General features: G+C 41.2%; 2 protein-coding genes across 10 annotated transcripts in view; one reads left to right on the forward strand and one right to left on the reverse strand.

Annotated features, from left to right (window-relative positions):
- Positions 1-12,430, forward strand: LOC118398416 (ectonucleoside triphosphate diphosphohydrolase 5-like). Of its 3 annotated transcripts, none has more exons than XM_035793728.2 (14): positions 1-363; positions 5,143-5,421; positions 5,715-5,794; positions 5,925-6,068; positions 6,208-6,283; positions 6,716-6,751; positions 7,426-7,514; positions 7,627-7,706; positions 7,852-7,913; positions 8,057-8,158; positions 8,454-8,597; positions 10,954-11,010; positions 11,250-11,365; positions 11,526-12,430. In XM_035793728.2, exons 2-14 carry the CDS (start codon positions 5,175-5,177, stop codon positions 11,610-11,612), a joined length of 1,320 nt encoding a protein of 439 aa, XP_035649621.1. In that variant the 5' UTR covers positions 1-363; positions 5,143-5,174; the 3' UTR covers positions 11,613-12,430. The 3 variants fall into 3 exon arrangements, with proteins under 3 accessions (XP_035649621.1, XP_035649620.1, XP_035649622.1); XM_035793727.2 differs by lacking the exon at positions 1-363 and adding an exon at positions 2,932-3,751; XM_035793729.2 differs by lacking the exon at positions 1-363 and having other exon boundaries at positions 5,225-5,354.
- Positions 11,445-22,447, reverse strand: part of LOC118398415 (zinc finger protein 410-like) — an 18,339-nt gene continuing 7,336 nt past the window's right edge. For all 7 annotated transcript variants that reach the window (XM_035793724.2, XM_035793722.2, XM_035793720.2 and 4 more), the window contains 6 exons: positions 17,301-17,463; positions 17,038-17,219; positions 13,671-13,760; positions 13,267-13,386; positions 12,920-13,039; positions 11,445-12,747 (listed from right to left, as the gene is read on the reverse strand). In XM_035793724.2, coding sequence (XP_035649617.1) covers positions 12,647-12,747; positions 12,920-13,039; positions 13,267-13,386; positions 13,671-13,760; positions 17,038-17,219; positions 17,301-17,463 — 776 coding nt within the window. In that variant the 3' untranslated portion in view covers positions 11,445-12,646. The remainder of the gene's footprint in view (positions 12,748-12,919; positions 13,040-13,266; positions 13,387-13,670; positions 13,761-17,037; positions 17,220-17,300; positions 17,464-22,447) is intronic.

The raw sequence follows: 22,447 nt of genomic DNA on the forward strand, positions 1-22,447 counted from the left end.
CCATGGGTCGCCTTGTAGGATTCATATATTGAAAGGGCACGAACATGTAATTTGCTATTCTCGTGTTTGCAGCAAGCATTTCTTGCGAGTTTCCAGTTTTTAAATCCTTCTCATATAAATCTGAATTCGACATTTACCCCAGGAAAGTGCCTATAAAACTTACAATAAATTGTATATTTCACTTTACTATACTCAATCCACACGAACTGATCATAACATCTTGAAGAGAAGCTGCATAATTTGCCAGCGTTTGGGAACTTTGCTAGCTTTTGGTTGACAGGCTGGTTCATCAACGGGAGACAAATCTGTCGGTGGACCTACTGCTGGTTCACCGCAGCATCAATAACGAGAGGAGACCGTGGGGTAGGCAAGCATGCCTGGCTCAACGTGGCATTGGCGGTTGTGATTGCGGTTGTTTCAATCCTGGCGCCACCTGTTAAATGTTTCATTCTGGAAGCTATCGGTAGATTGATCCAAATTATTTTCTGGCACACACTCCTTTTGGTTTACCATTGCTAGAACTACTAAATTGCCTTAGCTGGTGAGTCGATTCGAGTAAACTAGCGTGGTGGAGTGTACTAGCTTATGCGCTACAAAGGTTAGCCATGTGACGTTGCCAGGTTGTTGCGGTAAAACATCGTATGACATTTTTTTAGGCCTGTCACACTGGCTGCGCGACTGCTGTAAACAGCATGTTTTCTTGAGTGGTAGTGGAAGGACCACGCAACATATCACGTTATTCCAAGTTTACTGCGATATAATGGCTATTATATTCATATTTGCGCATAAAGACGTTTCCACCGGCATTTCTAATATAACTAATTGTACAGATACGAAAACATCTCACCTTATCTAGTGTATTTTGTTTTGTCGACATTTGGAAAGTTTACTGACATTTTGCTGTTTCCATCATGTTTTTATCCGAAATGTGCATTATTCACATTAAAAGGTTTAATGGGATTTCTACAAATGTATTTTGTGCTGACAGGTCTCTGTTAGTATTTCTGTGAGTATACATTACAATAATACAATTTGTGATGTTAGTGCCTAGACTTCTGCTCCCGAGTGGCGCAGCAGTCTAAGGCACTGCCTCTCGGTGCTAGAGGTGTCATTACAGACCCTGGTTCTGTTCCAGGCTGTATCGCAACCGGTCGTGATTGGGAGTCCCATAGGGCGGTGCACAATTGGCCCCGCGTTGTTAGGGTTTGGCCGGGATAAGAATTTGTTCTTAACTGACCTGCCTAGTTAAATAAAAATGATGCAATGATGCACCCTGTTTTACATGGAATAAAGATTTCCATTGAATACTGCTGCTAAAGACACTTCTTCCTATGCCTCATCGATGAGCTCTATATATTGCAACTATAACTAAGTATAACAGATTCATGCTCTCTCAAGCATGAATCTGGGGGAAACAAGTTTTGTTGAGAAGTTGTAAATGTACGAGTCAGACACCTTTTAGAGCCACCCTTTGATGAGTGGTTAAGCTTTGTGGTCCCTGAAGTTCTTGATTATATGTTCTTTGGGCCACAGAATAACACATGCGACTGGTAGGTTATATGGATGTTTGCATGTTGTAACTTACATAAACGGAACTTCATAAACAAGCTTTGACAAGGCTTTGCTGTTGTTAAAGTACAGAATTAGACATGGATGTAAATGTTTATCATAAACATTTGACAACACTAGGTAGTCAGATTACCATGGGGTTTGCATTGTTTTTCTGGCTACAGAGCTTGCTTTTCTATTCATCAATAGCGGAGTCCTGACCAGGGCACAGAGATTTTCCTAGCAATCCTAAATCTGCTGTCTGGTGGTTATTTTGGTTGTGAAAACCCTTTCATGTAGACATTGTGAACAGTAAAGCGGCAGAGTTTCAAACTTTAAGCAGTAAAACTGGTAATTGGCTGGCTAAGAAATTCCTATGTTTTGACAGACAGACCATGGTACTTGTTGCAAAATCCCAACAATAGAAATATGCTTCTGCTGTGCTGGCACAAAACTAATTACAGTGAGTTTCCCTTGACTGCATTGAACATGCTGAAAATTGGTATTGTGGGTTGATTATTTCGTTTCCTCAGCATGTTCATTCTTTCGGGATTAACCTTTATGGTCTTTATTTACACTGTCAGCAAGATTACCTTAATGTATGGAAAACAACAATCTACATGAGAATTATACAGTTTTCTTTGATCAGTGGTTTGACAGACGGTCAACCAACTCGGAATTCCAAGAGGGAAATTATGTCATCTTTCTGGAGCTCTAACTGTCCGACCTGAAGATCACCAACGTCATGATTTTACCTGCTTTTTTTTTCTTTGAGTTCCCAATTGTTTTGCAGCATGTTGTTTTATATATATATTTTTTTAAATATATATTTTTTTATTAACAACAAATCAATACAGGAAGTACATGTGGGAACACAAGTATATATAAATAATATACAAAGGACAATTGGGCTAGGGGGTAAAATATTACATTACACAAGGACCTTTAAGGAACATACATACACTTATTATTCTAACAGCTTTTTTGTTAGTAGAGTATTTAATTGTCTTAAAATACAGTTCAATTTCCTTTTGTAAGGTAAGAAAAGGTGGTGTTTTGTTTGTAAATTTACATTTGTGAATATGAAATTTGGCCGAAAGAATAATGAAATTGATTACATAAAAAATGTTCAGCTTATTTCTATCATAGGCAAAGAATCCAAGCAGTACATCTCTCCACAACAGTGTAAGATTTTCATAAATGTGTTCAATTATAAATCTACTGATGTCTTGTCATAGTTTTCTTACATGAATACAATGCCAAAGAAGATGCAACACTGTTTCTGGGTGGTCATTACAAAAGGAGCAATTAGAGTTGATGTTTTCCTTAAACTTCTTCATGTAGTGTAGTGAGTGGTTGGCAGGATAATATTTATGAATAATTTTGTTCACAAGTAGGTACGTGTGTTGCAACATTGTTGTTTTGCAGCATCAATAGGGCGAAGAGCCATGAGGTCACGTTCATGAGCACAACATTGATGACGTAGGTACGCCCTCCAGTTTAGCTGAAGCAGGTGGATGTTGACATGAATAGTAAAATGATTAGCTAGCTAGATATGTATTTGTTCTTATGGCTGTGACGACATGTATTGCCCGAAAATAAATGTATATAATTTTGTTTTATTTGCAGTACATTTTGTGTTCTCTTCGGGAAGAAGTCACTGGTTAGCCTAGTTAGATAGCTAGCACGTTAGCTGTCAATTGGTAAATCGTGCAACCGCATGGGTCAACTGCTGTCAGAAATGAGCTCAATATAAACTTTTGTGCCTATTTTATTCCCAGCATTTATTTACACAACATGCCACTATATAGGTAGCAGCTATCGTTTCTTTATTTGCATGCAGTGTAAGTTAGCTAGCTAGCACAAAAATGTGTTAATTAAAGAAATGTAGGCGAGTCGACAAGGCAGGACCATGAGAGGTAAACTGGCTTTGGCAGCCAAAACAGTCAAATGCTCCCTCTAAACATGAATCGATTCTCAATTGCGATATGGTTCTCGAGACACAAGATCTACTTTTATAACACATCAAAAAATAATTTCACAAATGCAAAATATACACTACTGTGCTCTGTTTTAGTTCAGTTCAGTTACAACACTTCTGGCGTCCTTTCATTACACACAGGCGTTTGGTGACGCTATAGTTTACTAGAACGGGTCAACAAGCGCTGTAACATGGACATGTGGGAACCCTAACGCTATACAGGTGTGTGTCGTAATTCAACTATTTGTTTAATGAAAAATCTTTCTGGATTATAGTAAATTTCCAAAGGTTTTCAAAATCGCATTGGAAACAAGCATTATTAAAGTGTAGACAAAACTTCGGGATTATTGTACACAATCCCATGCAGTCTTCAATGCATCAACAGAGAACCAAAGAGGAAGCCCTCTGGTGAACGGTGGCTAGCAGCTAGCTATCATAGTCTTGGGAATTTGACAGCACTGCACTGGAAATTTGAACAGAGTAGCCCTTTAACAGCCTTTTTTTAACAGGATCAGTACAGAACTGTTTATATTCTTGACAGCTGCAGCTGTGGTTTCACTTGCAATACTGTAGGTTTTCCATGGGGTTAGCTTATATAACATAAGGTTATATATAACATGTTTATTCACTATTAAAAACCAATAACACATTCCTTTAAACAAGGTCAATCAATCAAATGTATTTTATAAAGCCCTTTTTACATCAGCAGTTGTCAAAAAGTGCTTTACAGATACCCAGCCTAAAACCCCAAAGAGAAAGCAATGCAGACAGAAGCAAAGTGTCTAGAAAAAAAATCCCTAGAAAACAGGAACCTAGGAAGAAACCTACACAGGAACCAGGCCCGCAGGGCTTGCCAGTCCTGTTCTGGCTGTACCGGAACCGTTTTCAGTATACGTGGCCAGATCGTTTTTCAAGATGGACTGCATGGACAGGAGAGAGAGCATCTGAATTTCTCACAATAGTCTATAGTATTTGTCACACATATGATAGTTGGTTCTTTTTTTTTAATTTGTATTTATTTAACCTTTATTTAACTAAGCAAGTCAGTTAAGAACAAATGTTAATTTACAATGACGGCCTACCCCGGCCAAACCCTAACCCGGACGACGCTGGGCCAATTGTGCACCACCCTATGGGACTCCCAATCACGGCGGGTTGTGATACAGCCTGGAATCAAACCAGGGTCTGTAGTGATGTCTCTAGCACTGAGATGCAGTGCCTTTAGACCGCTGAGCCACTTGGGCGAAACAGTTGTAAGGGGAGTACTATACATTTGTCTAACAATCTTGCTTGGTGGAAGTGTCAACATCATCCTCCAGAAGGCTCCCTTCTGATTGGTGAATGGCTAGTTAGGGTGTGGTTAAAGTGCATATAACTGTATGCTATTGCTTTGGGGCTCTTCTGTTGGTTGTTGCTTCTAGTTGGGACCTTGTGTCATCTATCCAGTTAGGTCAGGACTCAGGAGCAGTGTCAATTATCTAGCGTGCTGTTGGCTAAACTAAACTTTCCTCTGCATGACTGCCTCAGTGTCCACTCTCCTATTTGTTGAGTTGACTAAGATACCCTTCAGTGCCTCAGTTTTAGCCTAATCCTCCTGGCTTCGTACCCATCAGAGGGACACTCATTTCCTACTCCTTCCCAAGAGATGTCTTCCCAAGCTTCTCTCCGACCTGCGGTGGTCCTGTCACTGGTTCTGGTTGTGTGGGCTCTGACAGGGCTGACCCATGCCCAGCCCAAGGCTTCTGTCCTGGACTTCTCAGCCAGCCTGGGTAACCTCCTCCCAATCCTCAGCCGACCAGCCAACTCCAGCCGGATCTTCTATGGGGTAATGTTTGACGCTGGCAGCACTGGCACACGCATCCACGTCTATACCTTCATACAGAAAGACCCTGGTGAGTTATGCTAAAACTCTACTGGAGAGAGAGGAGGTGTTTAGATGCTCCCTGATGTGTTACTCTGCGCAATGTAGCGCTATCGAATTGCCCGTTTAGTTCAAGCAAAATTGAATTGGTATATTATTAAATGCTCATCAATAAACATAACTCTTATGCACATCTTCGTAAAACATTGTTCATGTTTGCAAATTGTAAATTAAATGCTTATTGCTCCAAGTGGATTTTGTCATCTCAATTGTATGTTTTTTTTGTTGTTGACGGATCGTTCATGTGTAACTTTTGTCTGACAGAGGAGTTACCAGTGTTGGATAATGAGATGTTCCATTCCATCAAGCCTGGTCTGTCAGCATATGCAGACATGCCTGAAATGGTGAGACAGCAGTGGTTGTAATTGTCGATGCAGCAAGTGGTATTCAAATATTTCAAAAACACTGAAAATGGCTTGAGTCCCTAAAATGCACACCATAATCATCATCTCCACCACCACATTCTCTCCCCAGGGTGGGTACACAGTGAGGCAGCTTCTGAAAGTGGCTAAGAAAACCGTCCCCCGGCTGGAATGGAAGAGAACCCCGCTGGTCTTGAAAGCTACAGCAGGACTCAGGCTGCTGCCCTCAGAGAAAGCACAGGCTCTACTGGAACAGGTAGGGGTGGGAGCTAGGGCACTCCTAGATCTAATAGTGGCTGGAGCACTACTACATCAGGTATGGCACTGCCATAGGTGTTGACACCGCATTCACCCTTTCTACTGTCATCTCACTGTCTTCCCACTCCACCCCACAGGTGCAGGATGTTTTTGATGAATCTCCCTTCTTCGTCCCAGACGATAGCGTCAGCATAATGAATGGTACAAATGAAGGTAAAGTCTCGTCTACCCATAACCCGTAGTCAACCTCCAGTCAGAGCTATTCATCAGCACACCAGAGGCAGGCTTCAGCAGTGCTCGCGTCTTGGTGGCATCAGTCACTGTTCTCCTTCGACAGCTTGCTGTACACTTTCTTAACCCCGATCTGTTATGATGACGCTGTAGAAAAAGAGGGTTGTTGTTGTTAGTCTGTCTTGGTTACACCTCAAAAAGGTGTAATTATGGGGTGAATGGATTTAGTGGTTTACCAAACCTTGTGTGGTGTAATTGATTTGTCAGCATTTTGTCTCAAATGATAGCCCTCTTACACAAACTAATGTCAAACTAATGCTTATGCATGTCAAACAAGGGATGAGTTAACTGCACTAAACTGCACTGTCAGATCAGTATTACCCTCACTTGAATTATACTTTTTTGTTCTTGTAGGAATCTTGGCGTGGGTTACTGTGAACTTTTTGACAGGTGAAGCTTGTAACTTTTTGTCATAGTACATATTGTAATGCATTATTGTCACTTTTCAAACAATTTTGTTTAGGCTATTATATTATCAGGTTGTAGGGTCAGCTATAAACAGGTAACTGCCAAAATAGTGGAAACACAGTAAAAGAGGGAAACAAAGTATGTATATTGAAAACAAGTGCTTTCACACAGGTGTGGTTCCTGAGTTAATTAAGCAATTATCATCTCATCATGCTTAGGGTAATGTATAAAAATTCTGGGCAGGCCATTATTTTTGCTACCATGGTTATGCCACCATAGGATGACAATGCCCCCATCCAAAGGGCACGAGTAAACAATATGCCATGGCATTATCAGACACCAGTTCTCAACCCAATTGAACACTTATGGGAGATTCTGGAGCGGCACCTGAGAGGTTTTCCATCACAAACAAAACACTAAATAATGGAATTTCTCGTGGAAGAATGGTGTTGCATCCCTCCAATAGAGTTTCGGACACTTGTAGAAACTATGACAAGGTGCATTGAAGCTGTTCTGGCTCGTGGGGGCCCAACACACTATTAAGACGCTTTATGGTGGTGTTTTATTTATTTTGGCAGTTACTTGTATATACACATAAATCAGACAGCTAACTCTTGTCAATAAAGTTGGTTCAAATGTGAAGCATGTTATTTTAGGTCACCTGTATGCTGAGACCAGGAAGACAGTGGGGATTCTGGATCTGGGGGGAGGATCGACTCAAATCACTTTTCTTCCTAAATCCAAGGTTAGTGTCCATTTGTACAAGTTGATTCATTTTCAATATTGTGTTTCTATATTGTGTTAACAGTTTTTATTGGAATGGTAATAACATTTATTGATTGATTTTTCCTGTGCAGAAAACCATTGGAAGTTCTCCTGATGACTACATTGCCAGAATTGACATGTTCAACTCGACATATGAACTCTACACTCACAGGTATACAATCTATATCCACTGATGCAGCAAGTATAAACAGTAATATTTCTTCGTAACAAATCCGTAAGGTAGGTATTTGTAAAACTGTTTTCCAAGTAAGATTGATTGATTGATTGATTGATTGATTGATTGATTGAATTGACAGCTACCTGGGTAATGGACTGATGGCAGCTAGACTGGCAACCCTAGGAGCACTGGGGGCAGACGGTACAGGGATTACATATTTTACATATCATCATCAGCATGTTATCTCCATTTAGACAATATAGGTTTCAGAACATGTATAAAATGTTTACTTTGCCATGTTATTCATAGACCCCCATATATTATTTTGTTACTTCACACTCCAGGGTTAGAGTGGAGAGTGTTCAAAAGCTCCTGCCTGCCTAAGAAGTTCAGAGAGGAGTGGAGCTTTGGAGGACTCACCTACATAGTCAGTGGGATACCTGATGGTGAGTCAGCCAACTCACTATATCTGCTAGAAGTACAGTCAAATATGTACCATAGTAGATCAACCTTGGAACAGTTCTTTGGATGGTAACACAAAACATAGCATGCTGAGGTACCTATCAATGTGTCCTCTATGCAGGATGGTAAGGTTTACCTGAGTTTGCTCATCGGGGTATTAGGTCTCGGGTGCTGTGGAGCAGTTTGTTACAAATGTGTGTGAAAAGTGCTATACACATGCATTTCATTGATTGATTGAAAACGTGTCATAATAGTATCCTGTTTCTGTCCCTGTCCCAGGTTATGTGGGATACAAGCTGTGTTACCAGGAGGTGTTGAAGGTGGTAAAGGGAATAGTTCACCAGCCCTATGAGTTGAAAGACACCAATGTGTTCTACGCTTTCTCCTATTACTTTGACCGAGCCGTGGATGCCGGCCTTATTGGTGAGAGGAAGCACACACTATGACTTACACACAATACTTCAACCAAGCAGTGGAATTTTCAGTGAGAGGACACACACACACACACACACACACAGTTAGTATAATTACTCACTGCTAGAATTAGATTTATTCACCTCCTCCCTCTCAACAGGGAAAAAAATACTCATTGCTGAGGTGATTGACTCCAGTGTTTTCCCTAGGATTTATTTCAGCAGCAGTGGCAAAGTTAGAGGGTTGGGGGTTCATGGTAGTGGGAGGGGCCAATGAATGGTTTTAGGGCACATTTCCTGTAATTCTATACATTTTGCCATTGGGCAGAGGACATTTTAGTTTTAAAGCTAGTTTCCTGCAATTCTACAGGTTTTGTCCTGAGGCTGAGAGACAAATTTCAGTTTGAAATTATATTTGAAAATATATTGCGCCATTATATTTTCTACATACTATATCTGGTTTTAGTAGTTTAAGTTTACACTTCAATATTTTACCATCCCCAAATATATATTTTCTTGCATTGGTGGCAACGATTTTGCAGTGGCGTGCTGCTGCTAAATGCATTTACAGTTGAAGTCGGAAGTTTACATACACTTAGGTTGTAGTCATTAAAACTCGTTTTTCAACCACTCCACAAATGTCTTGTTAACAAACTATAGTTCGGCAAGTCGGTTGTGCATGACACAAGTAATTTTTCGAACAATTGTTTACAGACAGATTATTTCACATATAATTCACTGTATCACAATTCCAGTGGGTCAGAAGTTTATGTACACTAAGTTGACTCTGCCTTTAAACAGCTTGGAAAATTCCCGAAAATGATGTCATGGCTTTAGAAGCGTCTGATAGGCTAATTGACGCTAATTTACATATTTTGAGTCAATTGGAGGTGTACCTGTGGATGTATTTCAAGGCCTACCTTCAAACGCATTACCTCTTTGCTTGACATCATGGGAAAATCAAAAGAAATCAGCCAAGACCTCAGAAAAATAATTGTAGACCTCCACAAGTCTGGTTCATCCTTGGGAGCAATTTCCAAATGCCTGAAGGTACCACATTCATCTGTACAAACAATAATACACATGTATAAACACCATGGGATCACGCAGAACGAGACGCGTTCTGTCTCCTAGAGATGAACATACTTAATTCAATCGCAGAACAACAGCAAAGGACCTTGTGAAGATGCTGGAGAAAACGGGTACAAAAGTGTCTATATCCACAGTAAAATTTGTCCTGTTGACATAACCTGAAAGGCCGCTCAGCAAGGAAGAAGCCACTGCTCCAAAACCGCCATAACAAAAGCCAGACTACGGTTTGCAACTGCACATGGGGACAAGGATCGTACATTTTGCATAAATGTCCTCTGGTCTGATGAAACAAAAATAGAACTCTTTGGCCATAATGACCATTGTTATCTTTGGAGTAAAAAGGGGAAGCATGCAAGCCGAAGAACACCATCCCAACCGTGAAGCACGGGGGTGGCAGCATCATGTTGTGGGGATTCTTTGCTGCAGGAGGGACTGGTGCGCTTCACAACATAGATGGCATTATGAGGACAATTATGTGGATATATTGAAGCAACATCTCAAGACATCAGTCAGGAAGTTAAAGCTTGGTCTTCCAAATGGACAATGACTCCAAGCATACTTCCAAAGTTCTGGCAAAATGGCTTAAGGATAGCAAAGTCAAGGTATTGGAGTGGCCATCACAAAGCCCTGACCTCAATCCCATAGAAAACTTGTGGGCAGATCTGAAAAAGCGTGTGCTAGCAAGGAGGCCGACAAACCTGACTCAGTTACACCAGCTCTGTCAGGAGGAATGGGCCAAAATTCAGCAAACTTATTGTGGGAAGCTTGTGGAATGCTACCTGAAATGTTTGACCCAAGTTAAACAATTTAAAGGCAATGCTACCAAATACTAATTGAGTGTATGTAAACTTCTGACCCACTGGGAATGTGATGAAAGAAATAAAAGCCTAAATAAATCCTTCTCTTTACTATTATTCTGACCTTTCACATTCTTAAAGTGGTGATATAACTGACCTAAAACAGGGAATTGTTACTGGGATTAAATGTCAGGAATTGTGAAAAACTGAGTTTACATGTATTTGGCTAAGGTGTATGTAAACGTCCGACTTAAACTGTAGGGGAAACACTGGACTCAGTGGTGCGTTAAAGATGTGGAGTTATTACAGTGGTGTCATTGGTTGTCGACTCAGTGAGTGAGATGAGAAAGGTTGCAGGCCCAATTGTTAGTATGATGGGGATGTACTGTGTAGCCCTGCTGTCATTATGAATGATAGTGTGATAGGTGTTTCTTTCTGATGGAAAGGTTAACGACCCCAATCGCTCCTCTCTTTCAGACAGCACCCAAGGAGGAATGCTGGAGGTCAGGGACTTCAAGAAGAGAGCTAAAGAGGGTGAGAACCAGATAAGCCCGAATCATGATATGCATAGCAATGGATTTATCATTACTATTTAGGGAGAGACTTGCTTCTCTGCGCAGTGCACTTCAGACATGCCGTGCATGGCAATGTATTATACCCATATCAGACTTACTGCGCTGTGTACTGGAGAAGTATCATTGGCTGAAAGTGTCTTCCTCTCCTCTTTCCTTTACTGCACTGAACTGGAAACTGATTTTTGTTTCTTTTTCCAGTGTGTAACAAGATGTCTAAGTACCGTCCGATCAGCCCCTTCCTGTGTATGGACATGACCTACATCACCTGTCTGCTCAAAGACGGCTTTGGCTTCAAGGAGAACACTGTACTGCAGGTGAGACAGTAAATCTGTAATGCACGATAGTCCTTTTTGGCAAGTCAGTAAAGCAAAACAACACTTTTTAAAGACAGGATCAGTTCAAATGTTTTATTTATTTAAATAAATACAAAAAGACATGTTGAGTGATTTGGTGTGGGTTGTCTCTCTTCCCTAGCTGACTAAGAAAGTCAACAACGTGGAGACAAGCTGGGCTTTAGGTGCCACGTTCAACCACTTCCAGAACCTAAAGATCCACAGATAGACAAGGAGCCACGGGTCTGGGTGGGCAGGAGGGGAAAACCACTGGATTAGATGGTGCTCAAAAATAAATGGACTGAGGAACTATTGTTGTTTTAAACAGCCTTTGACCCTGCCTTATTGTGAATTCTAATGTCTTAAAAATATGCCTTGCATCTTTGACTTACTATTTGACTATCAAGATTTGACATTTCTGAGATAACATTACAATTGTTACAACTATTTTTGTTACCCAACACCTAAATGGTTGGTCCTATAGTTCAGTAGGTCTGTTGTTTTCATGTGATTGGTTGCTATAGCACAGTGGTCTCATATTATTTACATCTCTATTAAAGCACTGGGGGCTGTCGCTGACTGAAACGCCACTTAGTTGTGTTACTGTATAAAAGGTGGATATTTTGACCGTCTGTTTAATATCACTTGGGTGTGATCTTTATTTTCATTAAAAAAATAAACTGGTATGAGTGTGTGCTTTGCAAAAAAAGTGTGTTCAATTGTTCTACATGCAGCCCTCTGTGCATCAAATCTTACTGTGCTTTAGTTCCAATAGCAGCTTGGGAGTTTGGAACTGATTTCAACGTTTCCTTTCTACTAATGATGGAGGACGGAGCACATTGCTGTGGAGCACATTTAATGTCCTTTTCAAATAGTCTTACGTCAGCTATCGACTTTATTCATTTGTGAATTAAACTAAAAGCAACAGCCTTAATATTGTTTTACCAAACACTGCATGTTGAGCTTACACAGTTGATTTAGTACGTTTCACAATGACAAATCCAGGTAGCAACATGTACTTTCTTTTAATAAAACTCACGATTTGTATATCTGTCTTATTTCTTTGGAAGTCACCTGATAGTTATTTGTATTTATAAACTACAGAAAACATCTTTGTACAAGTTCTAGAACATTTCATACTGTCTTTCTCAAAATAAAACCCTTAGTAGCTAATTACAGATATCTACAGGGCTAAAAGTGAAGGATGCATCTATGTACAGAGAGCTTTGCCTCAAATGCCTGAGATTTGCCCAACAGACTTGACTACAATAGGGCCACCACATCCTCTGGGTATGTGTGGCTTGCTGTTGTCATGGTGACCAGGTCATGGGGTTGAGAGAGAACAACCACCGAGTCTGCCGAGCCTAGAAAGGAGGAGGAAAGGAAGAGGAGGATGGAAGGCATTAAATAACTAACATGGTCATAGGCTGTTCCCATGGTTTTGGACAAGAATATAACAGCGTCGCTAACTGTTGGAGAGTATCTGGGTTTTGCATTTGTGACGGGTTGTATGACAAGGTGTGAGAGTGTGTCTACCTTGGGCTCGCAGCATGGCATGGTGGACGTTAATTGGATCAACCCCTGTAGTCATGGTGACCATGGTGTCGACGGGCGACCCGTCGGCCTCCAGTAAACTGCTGTGTGTCAAAGCCTCTCCTGTCAATAACACACAGGGGACATACTGTACATTACAGGTATGTTTGTGTGCCATATTGAACTTTCCAGATGGAAAACAACGGGCTGGTTCCACACACACACACACACACACACACCAAGGCTGCGGCTGAATTAGGTGCGTTTGTGCTGGGTTGGAACTGGAAGAAAGAACGCTCGTAACCAGGCTTGGAGACCACTAGCCTAGTTTGTGTGTGCGTGTGTGTTACCCGTTTCTCTGCCCTCGTTCCCCTGAGCCTCCTCTCCATGTCTCTTCCTCATGTGAACATTCCTGCTACCGCTCTGAGAGAACGTCTTCCCACAGATCCCACACTGGTGGGGCTTTTCTCCTGGAACACGATAACACATATCAGTGGTTGCATCTTAAATGGAACTCTATTCAGTGCACTACCTTTGCACATAAGGCCATAAGGCTCTGGTCAAAAGGAGTCACTATATAGGGAATAGGGTGTCATGAGAGACAACCAGTGACACACACTGAAGCTAAAGTTATGTGTTTGTAGACAGTAGGAACTTGATTTCCACATATTCAGTTGACATAGATAAACGAAGCTAACTGTTGTAATTTCACTATATATAGACTGAAAAGCTGAAACTGGCGTGTTGTTCTCACCTGAGTGTACGAGCATGTGTTTGCGTAGACTGGAGTACTCAGCGAAGGACCGACCACAACCATCTGCTTCACACAAGAAGGGCTTCTCCCCTGCAGACAACACACACACCTATGAATGATCACATGTTTCCCACACACACACACACGCTTGAAGGCACATACAGTTTTAAGGCTCCTCACCTGTAGACAACACACACTGTTAGCACTGAGGTGGTGTGCCCTAGCAGGAAGACCACTTTGTGCAGCTCACCCTGCACTATCAGCTCCAATGTAAATAACATGAGTAAGTCTACTTCTGATAAGTTTCCAGTAAATAATTAAAGACAATCAAGAAACCCAGAAATGTGCTAAAAAAATATCCCATATTAACATATGTAGCCTAAGAAGCAAGGTCCATGAAGTCAATAACTTGCTTGTTAACAGACGACATTCATATTCTGACTATTTCTGAAACTCACTTAGATAATACCTTTGATGGTACAGTGGTAGCAATACATGGTTATGACATCTCCCGAAAAGGGGCGATTTTGCAGTACAGGAATCACATTCCTGTAAAGCTTAGAGACGATCTAATGTTAAATAATGTTGAAGTAATATGGTTACAGGTTCATCTGCCTCACCTAAAGCCCATTATTGTGGGAAGCTGCTATAGACCACCAAGTGCTAACAGTCGGTATCTGGATAATATGTGTGAAATGCTTGATAACTAATGCTGCAGAAATTTGCTTTAAAGCAGTATCCAAATCCATAGGATGTAGTGATCACAATGTACTAGCCATATCTAGGAATACCAAAGTTCCAAAGGCTGGGCCTAATATAGTGTATAAGAGGTCATACAATACATTTTCTAGTGATTCATATGTTGATGATGTAGAGAATATTTGCTGGTCTGTGGTGTGTAATGAGGAGCAACCAGAAGCTGCACTTGACACATGAAATTGCTTATTCCAATCACTGATAAGCACGCACCCATTAAGAAAATGACTGTAACAACTGTTAAATCGCCTTGGATTGATGAGGAATTGAAAAATTGTATGGTTGAGAGGGATGAGGCAAAAGGTATGGCAAATAAGTCTGGCAAGCCCAACTGGCAAACGTACTGCAAATTAAGAAATCATGTAACTAAACAAAAATACAAATAAAATATAATATGAAACAAAGATCAATTATATAAAGAATGATAGTAAAAAGCTTTGGGGCACGTTAAATTAAATTTTTGGGAAAAAAGCCAACTCGGCTCCATCATTCATTGAATCAGCTGGCTCACAAACCCCACTGACATTGCAAACTACCTTAATGATTTTTTTCATTGGCAAGATAAGAAAACTTAGGGATGACATGACAGCAACAAATGCTGACACTACACATCCATGTATATCGGACCAAATTATGAAAAACAAGAATTGTACTTTGAATTCCGTAAAGTCAGTGTGGAAGAGGGGAATTTTTTTTATGTTGTCTATCAACAATGAAAAGCCACCGTGGTCTGACAATCTGGATATAAAATTACTGAGGATAATAGCAGATGATATTGCCACATCTTCAGTTTAAGCCTACTAGAAAGTGTGTGCCCTCAGTCAGGCCTGGAGGGAAGCGAAAGTTCTTCCACTACCCAATAGTAGTAAAGCCCCATTTACTGGCTCAAATAGCCAACGAATCACCCTGTTACCAACCCTTAGTAAACTTCTGGAAAAAAATTATATTTGACCAGATAGCATTGTATTTCAAAGTAAACAAATTGACAACAGACTTTCAGCACACGTATAGGGAAGGACACTCAACAAGCACAGTACTTACATAAATGACTAATGATTGGCTGAGAGAAATTGATGATAAAATTACTGTGGGGGCTGTCTTGTTAGACTTGAGTGCAGCTTTTGACATTATCGATCATAGTCTGCTGCTGAAAAAACTTGTGTTATGGCTTTACACCCCCTGCTATAATGTGGATAAAGAGTTACTAGTCTAACAGAACACAGAGGGTGTTCTTTAATGGAAGTTGCTCAAACATAATCCAGGTAAAATCATGAATTCCCCAGGGTATCTGTTTAGGCCCCTTGGTTTAAAAAAAAAAGTTTTTTTTTTTTACTAACGACATGCCACGGACTTTGAGTCATCCTCATACATAGCAACTCAACACTATTACACGTCAGCTACTACAGCAACTGAAATGACTGCAACACTTAAGAAAGAGCTGCAGTTAGTTTCAGAGTGGGTGCAAAGGAATAAGTTATCCCTAAATATTTCTAAAACTAAAAGCATTGTATTAGGGAAAAAACATTCACTACACCCTAAATCTACGTGGAAATTGAGCAAGTTGAGATGACAACAGCTTGGAGTAACCCTAGATTGTAAACTGTCATGACATATTGATACAGTAGTAGCTAAGATGGGGAGAAGTCTGTCCATAATAAAGTGATGCTCTGCATTCTTAACAAAACTATCAACAAGGCAGGTCCTACAGGCCCTAGTTTTGTCGCACCTTGACTACTGTTCAGTTTGGTCAGGTGCAACAAAAAAGGACTTTGGAAAATAGCAATTGACTCAGAATAGGGCAGCACGGCTGGCCCTTGGATGTACACAGAGAGCTAATATTAATAATATGCATGTCAATCTCTCCTGGCTCAAAGTGGAGGAGAGATTGACTTCATCACTACTTGTATTTATGAGAGGTATTGACATGTTGAATGCACTGAGCTGTCTGTCTAAACTACTGGCACACAGCTCAGACACCCATGCATACCCCACCAGACGTCTCTTCACAGTCCCCAAGTCCAGAACAGACTATGGGAGGCGCACAGTACTACATAGAGCCATGACTACATGGAACTCTATTCCACATCAAGTAACTGATGCAAGCAGTACAATTAGATTAAAAAAAAACAGAAAAAACACAGTGGGGACTGTGAAGCAACACAAACATAGGCACAGACACATGCATACACACGATAACATACGCACACATGGATTTAGTATTGTACATATGTGGTAGTGGTGTAGCAGGGACCTGAGGGCACACAGTGTGTTGTGAAATCTGTGAATGTATTGTAATGTTTTTAAAATCGTATAAACTGCCCTTCATTTTGCTGGACCCCAAGAAGCGTGGGGATCCATAATAAATACAAATACAATGATTACTCTTTTTTTCTCAGACCAAGCATTATACCACTCTCTCCCACACAAATACACTTATCCCATGTCCTCCCACAGCACTGAAAACACATAATATACATTCAGTTTACGTCTATGCCCTACTACTGGATACAGAGCAGACTAAAAGAGATGTCCTTCCTGCATATGTGCACTTGAGCTCTAGCGCTGTGTACCTCTGCGTGTGTGTGGTGTGTGTGTTTCTGACTGTCCCCACCTGTGTGTGTGCGTTTGTGGTTCTTGAGGTTTCCTGCGGTGGTGAACTTCTTGCCACAGTTTTTCTCTTTGCAGATGAAGGGCTTGTCGCCATTGTGAGTTCTCATGTGGACCTGCAGACGCTGCAGCACGTAGAAACTCTTCCCACAGCCCTCTGCCCCACACCGGAACGTGCGGTCGTTCCTGACACACACACGCAGACACACACATATATGAACATTTGAGGTGATATTTGAGAATATGGAAAATATGGTGTGTGTATACCTGTGTGTTTTGAGGTGGTATTTGAGGTGAGCAGGCCAGGTGAAGGTTCTGTAGCAGCCCTCAAAGGAGCAGCGGAGGATCTGTTTAGACGACAGTGTACGATTGGGCCTCGCCGGCTGTTCTCTCTTCGCCCCCTCCGATAGGAAGCTGGGCAGGTGGTCACCTAGACAACAAAAGCAGAAATGTGATGCGATACCATATACTGATGTCTTCCTTTGCATTATAGTGCACATGAAAAGTAGCTTCTGCTTTTGCAGCGGCTAATGGGGATCCTAATACATACCAAATACCCAGTATCAGCTAAAGTATCAGCTATCAGCGATAACACTTGCTCTTCAGTGGTTAGTTGGTGACAGTAAATAAGGGCTGACCCCATTTAGTCGACGGGTCGATTTTTTGGTTAACAGGCTGTTGGTCAACCGAGGTTTCTTTAGTCGAGCAGTCACAACTTTATTTTTTCCCATGGTGCACAAGAGAACCATCTGATTCACGCCTGTCTCGTGGACTAATCAATTGCAGAGACCACGGGGATGGCACAGTCTATCACTCTAAAATATGTGATGCTGAAATTGTATATGGGTATTGTATGTAAAAAAAATAATGGTGCACTCTAATATAATTTTACAACAAATGTGCCTTCTCCCTCGTTGGATATGGTCGCTGTCCGCGGTTCTGAAACAAACTTCAGTGCACTGTAGAATTGGCGCCTTACCCCATGTTGCTATGTGCATAATGTCTCAATTAACCAGCATATTGGGATTAAGAACAATGAGGCAGAGGCAGCAGCAGCAGAAACAGCCCTGTCCTTAAACCCTATTCGGACTGGATTAGTTTTACTGGGGAGGGGAATGTAATTATGTGTACCAGCGCAAAACACCACATCTGTCATTTTAGTCCTGTACCAATCTGCCATGTCAGTAATTTGTACATTGCAAGAGAGTAACAATTCCAGCCAGAATAACCTACTGTTTTTTGGCGATAATATTAGTCCCGTGCGAAATGCCATCTCTGTGTTTTGAGAGAAATGTCTGTTTGACAGGGGTTGCACAAGGTTTGAGAAGAAAACAATAAGTGATTTGATAAATTGAACGAAGTGCTGCACATAGCCTATATATGAAGAGCCTCCATGTATCAATGTTTACAGTGAATGCTGTTGTTCATCTGTTTTGTGCGTATTAATTATGAATTGAATATTGCCAAATGCATCAGTAAAAAATATTGCAGATATTTAATGTAACTGACCTAAAAGTTTGTAGTTCACTTTCACATCCATAGCCTTAAAACGCATCTCAAGTGCAAGTACACTGTTTAGCTCACATATGATGCTGGGGGGCATTTAGGACGTCTACTGCAGATCACTAAAATATCCTAATGATTATGATCACATTTTCTCAATTCAAATACTATGGAGACAATATGCCAAAGCTGGTTTGGTACGGTTTAGAAACTTGTGAACCAAGCTGGAGTTATCAGTGTATCCTGTTATCGCCTGGAGGTGTTGAACTATCTTCACGCCAAGAAAAAAACCTCCAGGCTTAATCATAACTGTCAATTTATTGGGCAAAAAGAATAACAGGGGGCAGTTTGGATAAAATATAATCCCATCGTGAGTCATCCTCTGGAATAACAAACATTATGGGGTAATAATTACGTAACCAACTTTCTCTAGTAATACTAGTCCCGTGAGAATTCTTTATTTTGTACACATTTTCTACATTGTAGAATAATAGTGAAGACATCAAAACTATGAAATAACATATGGCATCACGTAGTAACCAAAACAAAGCGTTAAACAAATCAAAATATACAGTTGAAGTTGGAAGTTTACATACACTTAGGCTGGAGTCATTAAAACTTGTTTTAAAACAAAACAAATTTCTTGAAAGAAATTGTAGACCTCCACAAGTCTGGCTCATCCTTGGGAGCCATTTCCAAATGCATGAAGGTACCACATTCATCTGTACAAACAATAGTATGCAAGTATAAACACCATGGGACCACATAGCCATCATACCTCTCTGGAAGGAGATGTGTTCTGTCTCCTAGAGATGAACCTACTTGGTACAAAAAGTGCAAATCAATCCCAGAACAGCAAAGGACCGTGTACCCGTTTCCTCCAGCATCTATATCCACAGTAAAACGAGTCCTATATCGACATAACCTGAAAGGCCGCTCAGCAAGGAAGAAGCCACTGCTCCAGAACCGCCATAAAAAGCCAGACTACGTTTGCAACTGCACATGGGGACAAAGATCGCCATTTTTGGAGAAATGTCCTCTGGTCTGATGAAACAAAAATAGAAATGTTTGGCCATAATGACCATCGTTACCTTTGGAGAAAAAAGGGGAGGCTTGCAAGCCGAAGAGCACCATCCCAACCGTGAAGCACGGAGATGGCAGCATCATGTTGTGGGGATGCTTTGCTGCAGGAGGGACTGGTGCACTTCACAAAATAGATGGCATCATGGGGTTGGAAAATTATGTGGATATATTGAAGCAACTTCTCAATACATCAGTCAGTCAGTTAAAGCTTGGTTGCAAATTGGTCTTCCAAATGGAAGATAACCCCAAGCATACTTCTAAAGTTGTGGCTTAAGGACAACAAAGTCAAGCTATTGGAGTGCAATCACAAAACCCTGACCTCAATCCTATAGAAAATCTGTGGGCAGAACTGAAAAAGCGTGTGTGAGCAAGAAGGCCCACAAACCTGACTCAGTTACACCAGCTGTCAGGAGGAATGGGCCAAAATTCACCCAACTTATTGTGGGAAGCTTGTGGAAGGCTACCTGAAATGTTTGAGCCAAGTTAAACAATTTAAAGGAAATGCAACAAAATAATAATTGAGTGCATGTAAACTTCTGAACCCCTGGGAATGTGATGAAAGAAATAAAAGCTGAAATAAATAATTCTCTCTACTATTATTCTGACATTTCACATCCTTAAAATAAAAAGTGGTGATCCTAACTGACATAAAACAGGGAATTTGTACTGGGATTAAATGTCAGGAATAGTGAAAAACTGAGTTTAAATGTATTTGGCTAAGGTGTATGTAAACTTCCGACTTCAACTGCATTTTAGATTCTTCAAAGTAGCCACCCTTTGCCTGGATGACAGCTCTGTCCAATCTTGGCATTCTTTCAACCAACTTCACCTGGAATGCTTTTCCAACCGTTTTGAAGGAGTTCCCACATATTCTGAGCCCTTGTTGGCGGCTTTTCCTTCACTCTGTGGTCCAACTCATCCCAAACAGTCTCAAATGGGTTGAGGTCAGGTGACTGTGGAGGCCAACTCATCTGATGCAGCATTCCATCACTCTCCTTCTTGGTCAAATAGCCCTTACACAGCGGGGATGTGTGTTGGGTCATTGTCCTGTTGAAAAATAAATTATAGTACCACTAAGCGCAAACCAGATGGGATGGCGTATTGCTGCAGAATGTTGTGGTAGCCATGCTGATTAAGTGTGCCTTGAATTCTAAATAAATCACTGACAGTGTCACCAGCAAAGCACCCCCACATCTCCATGCTTCACAGTGAGAACCACACATGCGGAGATCATTTGTTCACCTACTCTGCGTCTCACAAAGACACGGCAGTTGGAACTAAATATCTACATTTGGACTCGGAACAAAAGGACAGATTTCAACTGGTCTAATATCCATTGCTTATGTTTCTTGGCCCAAGCAAGTATCTTCTTCTTATTAGGGTCCTTTAGTAGCGGCTTCTTTGTAGCAATTTGACCAGGAAGGCCTGATTCACGCAGTCTCCTCTGAACAGTTGATGTTGAGATGTCTGTTCATTGAACGATGTGAAGCATTAATTTGGGCTGCAATTTCTGAGGCTGGTAACTCTATTGAACTTATCCTCTGCAGCAGAGGTAACTCTGGGTCTTCCTTTCCTGTGGCGGTCCTCATGAGAGCCAGTTACATCATAGCGCTTGATGTTTTTGAGACTGCACTTGAAGAAACTTTTAAAGTTCAAGAAATTTTCCGGATTGACTGACATGTCATTTCTCTTTGCTTATTTGAGCCATTCTTGCCACAATATGGACTTCTTTTACCAAATAGCACTATCTTCTGTATTCCACCCCTACCTAGTCACAACACAACTATTGGCTCAAATGCATTAAGAAGGAAAGACATTCCACAAAATAACAAGGCACACCTCTTAATTGAAATGCATTCCAGGTGACTACCTAGAATGCCAAGATTGTGCAAAGAGTGTGCCAAGAGTGTGCAAAGCTGTTATCAAGTTAAAGGGTGGCTATTTTGAAGAATCTCAAATATAAAACATGTTTAGATTTGTTTTAACACTTTTTTGGTTACTGCATGATTCCATATGTGTTAATGTCTTCACTGTTATTCTACCATGTAGAAAAAAGTAAAAATTAAGAAAAATCGTGGAATGAGTAGGTGTGTCCAAACTTTTGATTGGTACTGTATATCTACAGAAATAAGAAAGTTCTTGCTTCAGTTGCCTCCGAGTGATTCTTTAATAACCTACTGAGCACCAAGCCACATTTTTTCGTCAGAACAGACTGGTATGGGGCCTCCCGAGTGGCGCAGCGGTCTAAGGCACTGTATTGCAGTGCTAGAGGCATCACTACAGATCAGGGTTAGATCCTGGGCCGTGTCATAGCCGGCTGAGAGCCCGGGAGATCCATGAGGCGGCGCACAATTGGTCCAGCATCGTCCGGGTTAGGGGAGGGTTTGGCCGGCTGGGATGTGCTTGTCCCATCACGCTCTAGTGACTCCTTGTGGCAGCCAGGCGTATGCATGCTGACTTCGGTCGCCAGCTGTATGGCGTTTCCTCCGACACATTGGTGCGGCTGGCTTCCGGGTTAAGCGGGCAGTGTGTCAAGAAGCAGTGCGACTTGGCGGGGTCATGTTCCGGAGGACGCATGACTCTCGACCTTCACCTCTCCCGAGTCCAACGGATGCAGCAATGGGACAAGACTGTAAAAAAAAATACCAATTGGATATCATGAAATTGGGGGAGAGAAAAAGTAAAATAAAAAAAATGACATTACTTACTACTTAGTGTTGTTTACACTGTTCCAAACCAGAAAAGTAATATTGTAATCTAACAGCACCTGTTTGTCACACACAATATACAAGCAGATCTCACTCCTATACCCTCCTTTTTCTAGATCT

The sequence above is a fragment of the Oncorhynchus keta genome, chromosome 19, assembly GCF_023373465.1.
Source record: "Oncorhynchus keta strain PuntledgeMale-10-30-2019 chromosome 19, Oket_V2, whole genome shotgun sequence".
Classification (NCBI taxonomy): domain Eukaryota; kingdom Metazoa; phylum Chordata; class Actinopteri; order Salmoniformes; family Salmonidae; genus Oncorhynchus; species Oncorhynchus keta.